The sequence below is a fragment of the Ornithodoros turicata genome, chromosome 10 (assembly GCF_037126465.1).
Source record: "Ornithodoros turicata isolate Travis chromosome 10, ASM3712646v1, whole genome shotgun sequence".
Lineage (NCBI taxonomy): Eukaryota > Metazoa > Arthropoda > Arachnida > Ixodida > Argasidae > Ornithodoros > Ornithodoros turicata.
This window is the reverse complement of record NC_088210.1, coordinates 9,204,834-9,215,055: the sequence shown is the minus strand read 5'-3', so window position 1 is coordinate 9,215,055 and position 10,222 is coordinate 9,204,834. Positions and strand designations below refer to the sequence as shown.

The following is a 10,222-nucleotide window of genomic DNA, read 5'->3' as shown; positions in this document are numbered from 1 at the left end:
GCGACATGAAACACGACTGCGCACGGAACTCGGAGGAGGCACCGTTCCTAACACGCTAGCCTTTAGTGCCAGTTCTCACTTGGCGACGCCCGACGCGACGTCCTCAACGGACGGCTGAAAGAGATGTGCACTTCCGGCGGGACAGACGTCGAGCCAAAAAAAAAAAATTGTCATGACTAACCTTGTTCACGACGTCGGCGACAGCTGCCGAGAACGGTATACTGGCTACCAATCAGGTGACACAGGAAGGCCACGCCACCTGATTTTTCGTCTGCTTTTGACGACGGTATGCCACTGCGGTGGAAACATGAAAATCGCGGGCTCTGACGGGGCGACGGAAATGCGCCTCTACTTCTGCCGCCCGCTCACGACGCCGCGTTGGGCGTCGCCAAGTGAGAACTGACTCTTACCGTATCGGCTCCCACGTTGTGATGCAGCTCTTCACTGGTCTGGTTTTAGTTACTATATGAGAGTTCTGCACCGAGGGCAACCCCTGATTCATCCTTTTGTTTGTCTGCGTTTGCTTTTGGGAATAGCAAGCCCACACCATGGTTAACCTTTCCTGTCTTCTTCATTTTTTTTTAGTTTTAGAAAGAAAGTTTTACATGTGAAAGAAAAAGTTAAGTATTTTTAGTTGCGAGTAACATACGGTATATAGAGTGCTCTATGGCCATAACAGTGATATATGTTCCCTAAGCGTATCAAGACGGGCTAGTTGGTACTGGTCCGCCATGATGGGGAGAGCAAGCAAGACAAAGTACCAGTTGTTAGTTTAAGCCAATGTTGTGTAGTCGTGTTTGTCTGGCTTGCTCTCCCCCATCATGGGTGTATGTTACCGACTGGTCTGCTGCTCATGGTGACTACGTATAGACGACTTCTGTTGTTTTTGACCCCGTGTTATGCGCATGCAAAGTAGTTCTACCGCCCATCTTGACGAGCAAAATGCGCAGTTAGCATACACTTCGACACAGCGTTGCCCGTAATTTTCCATTTTAATTGTCACGAAAGTGACCAACGTAAATTGTACGCCCAAAACCTCGCGGACGGGCCTCCCATTTTTTCACCCATTTGGTACCTGTGAACTCTAAAAACAGAACTTCATCGCATAGCACGCTGTGCTCCAACCATTGCCGAGAATGATAGGGTTATCGCTTCTGATTGGCAGAGAGAGGGGGCGTACGCTGCTTTTTGTGGCAATTTGGATATATGAAAATTGCCACAAAAAGGCGTACGCCCCCCTCTCGCTTCCAATCAGAAGCGATAACCACATCATTCGCGGCAATGGTTTGCGCACAGCGTGCTCTGCGGTGAAGTTCTGTTTTTAGAGCGTGGTGTTGCGTACATAGAATATTCTCCATTCTTTTCTTTTAAAAATCAATCAATCAAGATTCACGGACAACACGGTCAGTTTACTTTTATAAGTAGTGGCTTCGCGACGCGACAACTCTATCGAGACTTTGATGGCGATAATCCGCTCCTGATTATTTCTTTCAATGGCACGCTGGAATGCCTATTGTTACAACAAGCCAAAGCCCAGCACGACGATAAGCGGTCTCGAGCAGCGAGATATAAACAAAACGTCGGGAACATATCCAAGTTATTCTTTCGGCGATACTAAACGGTACGTAGAACGAATTTTCTTTTTTCGACAGATTATGAGTATATAGGATTTAGAGTTTGCCGCTTCTGTGTTTGGTAGCTGCCACCCCTGCTATACCTGGAGTTCGACTGACGCAGAGAATATGAAAATTATCCGGACATATATTCACATACAATGATTTATCCTGACGCACTCCCCCCAAATGTTTGGCGATACCCTCCTGCATCCCCCCTCGCCCATGCTATTCCAGCTTTAGAGTAATGATATACATTATGTTTTTATGACAGAACAACAACAACAACAGATATATTGTGATGAAGAAGTGGGGAGGTTTTCCACTCTAGGGGTGGAACGCTCCCCCATAGCTAGGGGGCCTAATATGAGTGGTGATAATGATGAGTGATGACGACGAGAGATGACGGGAATGATCGGAGCGGCGATGGCGATCCTGATCGTGATCGTGACGGTGGGAATGTCCGAGAGCGCTGTTGGGGTCACAATGAGCCCGTTAGGCCTGTCGCCTTAAAAAAAAAAAAAGCCAACTACATGACGTAAGGCCGCACTGGAGTGGGCCGCGGTGTCCCAAGGGCCGAGGATGCTCGACAAGTTGAAGGGGCGGCAGCCAAGGGTGGCAAGCTGTGACTGCAGTGTACGCCTCTCGTTGATATAGGTCCGCGGACGGAGGAGTATGTGTTCTACGTTGGCAAATAGACCACACTCGTTGCACATAGGGCTAGCCTCACAGCCTAGCTGGTAGCGATAGAATGGAGCGAAGGCCACATTCAGACGTAGCCTGTGGATGAGCGACTTCAGGGGACGAGGAAGCTTTGCGGGCAGCCGGTATGACAGCGTTGGGTCTACACTTCCCAAGGATGAGCTAGTTGGAATGTCGTGTTGCCACTGTAGAGTAGACCAGGAATCGGACAAATGCTTGAGGAAGGATCTTCTGTCTCCTCTCCAGAGTTTTATGACAGAGCTGTGATAATGACTTCCCAATTTTCCCTATTTTTTTGTACCCCCCTCGTCCCGTGCTTACATTTCTGGATAAACAACTACTCACACAGTGCAGAAATACCAAATGAACGGTGAAGCCGCACACCATGACGGCGAGCGACGTCATCGCGGTTAATCCGCGTTGTTTCTTTCTTTAGGTACTTCTGTGAGAGTAACCATTTAGGAAGCATAAGTGCCGGAATGCGTTTCACAGTGATCATCACCACTTTGGTTGCTGGTAAGTGATTGATATAGATGGATTATGTAGAAATTCAGCTTCGTCGTAGACACGCATAATACTGACAGTAGAAATACACAGGTCTTTCCAGGACGTCTTCTGCAAAGAATATCGCAAGTGCCCAGGCTTTCGTCAATGCGGAGCTCAAAAATAGAGTACATTCTTTTTCAGTAGATTAATAAAAACTAAACACAGCTCTCTCCTGCGCTAATATGTAAATCCACCCTATTTCGTTATTTTCTTGAGCTGTCGGCGGGGCATCGCCGCCCGTCTGAAATTAACTCTCCTCTAACATATTACTAACTAACTAACTACTACACTAACTACTACTAACACTACTACTACTACTAATTAACGACTCTACATATTTGCTACAAGTCGAGCAACGGAAGCCCATATTATGCCTGGAAATTCTAAAAGCATCTTAACAAAGTTTCGGCTGCTACGAGGCTTATAGCCATTATGAAGCGTTTTCTTTTTTTTTTCTTTTTGTAATTTTCACATTTGTCGATCAAAGCTTAGAACAAATGACAATTATTATGGAAATTCTTGCGTACAGATGGGTTGCACCGGATCTCCGCAAAGCGGTTTTGGTTTGGTTTGGTTTTAAGAAAAAATAAAATGGAGATTTTAGCTTCACTAATGTGAGGCCCGCAACTCCACATCACTTGAACCAGTAAACTGTGGTTGAAAACTACAAGCGTGGGTAAAGCTTTGGTGTTTTTAGCTTCATTTCATACCCCATACTTTATCTTGGAAAACCCTGTACTTTACATACTCGCAATGCGTTAAAAATAATCAAAAACAGGATGAAAATAAATTCTATATCTACCCCTCTCGAAGGTTTGGAAATCTTTATTGTTAGTAACCGTAATAATAATATGAACAAATGAATTCACTCGGGACGTACAGCAGCTTTATCGTTGTTTAGCAAACGCATACATACATACATACATACATATAGAGTTCGAGGTAACTGGTTATAAGTAACTCGTTACTGTAACTAAGTTCCTTTCTTGGTAACTTGTAACTTAACTCGGTACTTTTGCGCCGTGGTAACTTTCAGAGAAACTCGTTCCTTTTTCATGTAACTTTGCCAAAGTAACTTAAGTTAAGTTCCAAGTTACTTTAAGTCGCTTTTCACTCACGTTCACACATTTTCTTGCTTTCTCTCCTGTTCCTCCATGGCATTTTTTGCCATAAAATGTGATATTCAATCAATGACAATATTTTCTTCAGGGAGTAAGAACAGCTGCCATTGAAATGAAGCTGAACCATTGTGCGCCCACAGGGAGTAAAGATGCAAAGCGTTCGAATATACCTCCACCAGAGAAACGTCATCATGACATTGACAGACAGACTGAAACAGAAACAAATCGGAGGGAGAGGGCTGGGTTCCACGAACGGGCACTTGTTCGCTGCCTCCCACTGAAAGAAAAGTAAGACCGAGGGTCCCGTCCCTTTAAGGGACCATATCGTAATCCCCTCAAGACCGTGGCTTTCGGGCGTGACCTTGTTCACCTCTAGCCTCGAGCGTAGTTCAATTCGACCAAATTTTGGCCCCGTCGAACACTATGACGTCATTCGTTTACACACAGGGAGAGGTCTATTGTTGGACATAAACGAAAACGATCTAAGCGTGTTGCACTGCTCGCAGGTAACTCAAGGTCTAACTCAAGTGCTCACGCGCGCTGCACCTGCGTAATGCTATTTTGTGTCCGAAGTAACTTGGAAGTAACTCGTTCTTTTTTTAAGTAACTCAGTAACTGCGAGTTACATTTCAGGCTGAAGAACTTCGTTATTAACTTATTTACATTTTGCACACGGTAGCTTAACTTGTAACGAGTTCTTTTTGACGGGTAACTTCTCAATCTATGCATACATATATCTTTATTCCATCAAAAGTTGGGAGGAGGCGAGGCTAAAAGCTTCGCAGCTTGAGAGGTGCCTCGACTCCTCTACAGTAGCATCAACTGCCATAGAGATCTAATATATACTCAGAAAGGAAAGATAACAGGAAAACAAAAAGAAAAAGAATGAAAAAGTGGTAACTCTGCATTGATCAATTAGGCACAGAACACATGGTTACTACAATGAGGCAAACAACAACAGCGTGACTGCGCTGTAGCATTAAAAAAAAAACGAAAAGAAGCGCACATCTCTCCCTAAAGACAGCTGCACCCCCCCCCCATATCAAGATTACAAAAACATTATCAGGATATTGAGTTGAACGACAAACATATTTTGATCTAAAAGTGCGGACGTGAACAAAAAAAGGAACTTATATAAAAAAAAGCGTAATTATATTATGGAACAAAAATTGTTTCAATTCACGAAAGGATAAATACCAACGCATTCTCACTCGTAGAAAGTCTTCATGGTGTGGGGCATAATTTCAGTTCTTCTTTCTGTGTAGGCGTCCTGGTAGAAGGAACCAAGAAGGGCACGACCGAACTGGATTATGTCGCTTTTCCATGCTTTCAGTTGGCTCTGCATGGAAGGGGTAATGTGACATTCAGTAAAGGAAAGGCAGAGGGTCTCAACGACGTCATCAAAAGTGTTAGTGGATGTCTTGGCCATTATAACTGCGCCGTGTCGGTCAACGGTCTTCGTGTCACCTACACGGCAACAGCCTATGCGCCGGAGGAAGTGGTCCAGGTTCGAGCGGAGGTTACGCGTAGCCTGGTGGAAGTGGATCGCGAAAATGTCGCAGGTCTGAGCCTTCATATATTGTGTGATGTTTGTAGGGAGCAAAAGGGGGTGACAGGGATGAAATTTTACGGGAAGGGACACACGGGTGGAGCTTCATAGACATACCAGGCGAACGCACTGCATTCCGGACAGGACTGATCACGTGTCATTGTAGACGTGAAGACGTACGTCACGTGACTATCAAAATGGTGACGTCTGTTGTCGTCGTTTGATGAGAAGGCAGCCAGTGTCGAAAGTCAGCATCTATAACCGAAGACGTTCCACCCTCACTTTGCAGCCGCTATACCATTCTCCAAGTGTTCTTTTACGTGCCCATTTTATGAAGGCCAGCGTAACGCTATTTACCCTAGCTGCGTCTTATAGGCAGTTTTCACTAGAGCCACTAATACCCAAAACGCACTGTCACAGACAACCTGGATCGGTCGGCAATCCTGGTCGGCGCAATCCTGCTGGGCACGCCGTACTGTCCGCACTTTACGTACTTTACGTGTGTGATCTTCGTTTTCATTTGCAGCCGTCTGGTGGACGCTTTGCACAATACTTCCAGAAGTTTCAAATTAAAAGAAAACACTGGTCCAGGATGTCTACTTGAAAGAAATTCACATTAATACAAATGCGATTTCATCCGTTTCGGCGTTTGTCGATGTTGTTTTCTTGGTGCGGGCCGCTGTCATCGCCGCCATCTTGCCAACCCGGAACCGGCAGTGCGAGTAGCGAGAAAACGAAGAAGTGAAAGGAAGCCACTGTGCCTGCGCCAACCCTCCTCGAAGTGTGTACTCATGTTCGCGAACGAGGGACACGTGTCTGCGTTGTTGATCTCTGTCGCCGAGACTCGCTTCTTCTGCACCTGAGAACAATCACAATCGCTGCCTAATCATGATTGCGCGCGATGTGGATCCTGTATCAGTGCGTTTTGGGTATAAATAAGCTTCGCTTCAGAGTATCGACACTGAGGTCCAAGGGAGAGCAGGAGCGCCATCTTGTTTCCACACCACACCTGTACCATCCCCATTTGAGGATCAAAGATGGCTGATACTCCCTGTGGGAGAGAGAAGCGTGTATGATTGTTGTTAGATAATCCATGTCAACCGCAGAGGTAGTCAGGGTGAGCTCAAGGGCGTCAGCCCTGACGAGCTGCTTGCAAACGAAAGGAACATTTCACCCACGCACGATAGATGGCATCTCGCGCTATAAGTACTCTGAAGTGCACGTGGGTAGCGTGGCGCGGAAACAAGATGGCGCGTGCTCGCTCTTGGAACTCAGTGTCGATACTCTGAAGCATAGCTTATTTAGTGGAGTCTAGTTTTTACCTGTTTACCGAATGTTCTTGCACGGTGATGAGCCCCCTTTTGCCCTCTCAACGAGTTTCGCCCTTTTTAAAAGAGAACGGCTGCCTTAAAGACTTGTAACCTTACTTGGTTTTGCAACAATTTTCACAGAACTTGCAGAGGCCTCTAGAGGAACACACCCTTACTTCCAAAGCAACCACCTCTTCCGTTATTCTGCCCTGTCTGTCTCTTCATATTTGAAACAAAACCATTACTTTCGTTGCCATGCAGTGAATGATTGGTGGGGTAGGATTGAAGACCAAGGTGATAGTCCGGTATTGTTTAATTCCCTCTTCATGCTCTTACATATGAAACACACCAATAATAGAATCAGTATCTGGGTACATAATCATAATGGGGCGAGTCAACTTTTCTGTCAGAGTGGAGTATATCACCAACTTGCAAAATCACAAAGCCAATTGGCATCAAGAAGTCGCATTCTAATTTCCATCGTTTTTTTCACCTCATAGAGCACACAACTCTGGGATAAAATCTCAGAACAAATGCAATCATTTGAAAAGCTGTACCTTTTAGCCTCTTCAATGACGAACGCGATTGAAATCGCCCTGGGGGAAAGCAAACGTCTACCATACAAGGCATTACAGCTCAACTTAAATGTTGGCTACTCAAGGTCGATTTGTGCTGCAATGTGCACATTAATGTACATACAATAGACTGTACCCTAACAAAATTTCGACAGTCTGTGAAATGCGCTCATTCGCACACCCAACGTGTCATAGAGACTACGCAAGCGATAATGGGCATAGCATCACCAGGTGTGAGAAGCAGTTTTGTCTGTGCTGCAAGCTTATCCTTTCATTACCCTTTTGGAGCCATTTGTTATTTCGACAACCAACTCTCATCAACCTTCTGCTTCACAGGGGCCGAGGGCAAGATTCGCGATTTTAATGAACATCTGGTGGACATAGAGGGTGGTCCACCAACCATGATAGAAATCCATAGTAAAAAACGTAGGCCCCGGAGAGGCACGCGGTCGAGGGATTTTTTTCTGCCAATAACTTTTGCCACATATTGGCAAAATATTTTTATTTCATTTCAATTGACATAAAGTTAATTTGTTGAATTGAACTCCGAAATTTCCCAAGGCAACGTAATGTTTTCTTTGTGGAAATGGGCTCCCTGTGGTCATTCTAGTTTCCCGTTTAGTTTTCAGTTTAGTTTCATTTAGGTTCCCTGTGGTCAGTTCCCATGGCACATAATACCACTGGTAATGCAATAGCAATTGCCAAAATAAATTTGCCAAAAATCCGTGGAAATGAGCCCTTGGCTCCGCCTCTTTTTTGACGGCTCGTTGTTTGAGCCTCGTCCTCGGTAGCTCATTCGGTAACGTGCTGGCTTGGGTTCGACCTGGGCCGAGGGCGGTAGCTACGTGGGGGAGGTAAACATTGCTTCCAGCACCGTGCGTCGGATATTTCCGGGCGCACTTCAAGAGAACCCCAGGTGGTCCAAATTATCCGCAGTCCTACCCTGCGGCACGTGCAACATGTCACCACACTGCGCAGACAAACCTCACATGTAACATCACGGTACCATTACCATTACATTGTTTGAGAGCAAAGCTGTGAAGAAAGGAAGTTTTCCACTGGTTTTCGGCGAATTTATTTAGGCAATTGCCATTGCATTACGAGTGAGATTATGTGCTATACTGAGTAAAATGAGCACCGGGAACCCATTTCCGCAAAGAAAACGTGAGGTTGCCTCGGGAAATTTCGGAGTTCAATTCAAGAAATTAACTTTCTGTCAATTGAAATGAAATAAAAATGTTACCAATATGTGGCAAAAGTTATTGGCAGAAAAAAATCCCTTGATTGCATGTATCTCCGGGGCCTACGTTTTTTACTATGAATTTCTATCATGGTTGGCAGACCACCCTGTATATGGTAGATGAGGTCAGACACGTAAATATAGCTAAATTGTGCATAAATTCTGCAGAGGATGACAAATGTTGTCCAAGTTGAAAGCTTGGTCTCGGACAGCGACTCGAATCCTCCAATGGGAAAGGGCAAAGTTTGGCAACTGGTGTAAAGGCTCATGGTAGGGGCCCGAGTGACACGGAACAAGAAGGACGGAGGACAAATTCTTAGGTTGTTTGCATCCCAATACGAAATATGTAACCCAGTGGTTTTTGTTGGTCAAAGTCTGCGGTTTTGTTAGCAACAGCATATCTCAATCCTTGTTGACATTATGCCATTATTACCCTCTTGTGCCAAAAAGAAAAAGCAAAATAAAACTGCATCACCTTTCCAGATGGAGAGTATCGAATGAAGGACGTGCGTGTGAAGGACATGGAGATGTACATTGAGAGGCCATTGCAGTTTAGCACAGTCGGGCAGAGAACTTTGTTTGAAGTGCAACTGAAGAAGAAGCTGCAAGAATTTCTAATTCATATGGCGAGGACGGACGTATTTAATCGTGCTCTCAATAACGTTTTATTATCACGTGGTGGGTGAATGGAGCTGACAGAGTTGTTGCGAGCGGCGTTTCATGTAAATGTCACAAATAAATGTGGTGGTGTTTCATTGTCCGGTGTATAACTCGCATACACAGGAAACTTTACCGTTCCACGAGAGATGATCCTAACAGGGTGCTCGACCATCACTGACATTTTCGAAGGAAAAAAAAAAGAAATGTGCTGGTAGATGGACTACGTGGAAGGATATACAGGGTGTCCCAGCTAAATGCGAACATATTTTTCAAAAGTATATATATCACTTTTTTCCGAGAATAAATGAATTGCGTTATAGCATAGGCTGAAGGGCACTCTTGAGGAGGGCATTAGCAAACTCCTAAGGCAATATCTTAATTAACTTTCAGTAATTAGTTTTTTAATTATAAAAGCTATGAAATTCTCCCAATGAGAACATCTGTTCCCTTTGGTCACCTGATACCGTAGCCGTTTCCAGAACAAAAATCTGTTCGATAGATCGTCACCAAAAATTCGTGAAGGAACACGATTTTTTCTTTATTTTGTTCATCGCGCATCTATAGAGACGCGTCTTTCCTTCACCCCCAATATGAGAGGGTGAAAGAGCACACTGTCGACTCTTGCGTCCTAGAAAAGGATTAAACGAAAACAGAAAATGCAACCCAAGATAAGGGCAGTTCTGATAGAGTCACCCGTTACATTTGTTTTTGTTTGTTTTTTCCCCGCAAGTTAAAGCTCATCTTCGACGCATGAGGCGGTACTGTGATCCTTCACCCTCTCACATTGGGGTGAAGGAAAGACGCGTCTCCGAAGATGCGGAATGAGCAAACTAAAGAAAAAAAAAACGGTGTTCCTTCGCGAATTTTTTGCGGACGATCTACCGAACGAATTTTTGTTCTGAAAAC

General features: G+C 44.8%; 1 protein-coding gene across 1 annotated transcript; it reads left to right on the top strand.

Annotated features, from left to right (window-relative positions):
* The first annotated feature begins 1,536 nt into the window (after nucleotides 1–1,536).
* On the top strand, nucleotides 1,537–9,411 carry LOC135370813 (uncharacterized). The gene is made up of 4 exons (XM_064604674.1): nucleotides 1,537–1,621; nucleotides 2,752–2,831; nucleotides 5,248–5,544; nucleotides 9,140–9,411. Exons 2-4 carry the CDS (start codon nucleotides 2,795–2,797, stop codon nucleotides 9,340–9,342), a joined length of 537 nt encoding a protein of 178 aa, XP_064460744.1. The 5' UTR covers nucleotides 1,537–1,621; nucleotides 2,752–2,794; the 3' UTR covers nucleotides 9,343–9,411.
* Nucleotides 9,412–10,222: the final 811 nt, after the last annotated feature.

Bases quoted from the DNA above. Each gene is read 5' to 3' on its own strand.
- LOC135370813 (XM_064604674.1), top strand. From the start codon at position 2,795: ATGCGTTTCACAGTGATCATCACCACTTTGGTTGCTG. The intron at 2,832-5,247 runs GTAAGTGATTGA...CTTTCTGTGTAG, and splicing joins CATCACCACTTTGGTTGCTG to GCGTCCTGGTAGAAGGAACC. The intron at 5,545-9,139 runs GTCTGAGCCTTC...TCACCTTTCCAG, and splicing joins GGATCGCGAAAATGTCGCAG to ATGGAGAGTATCGAATGAAG.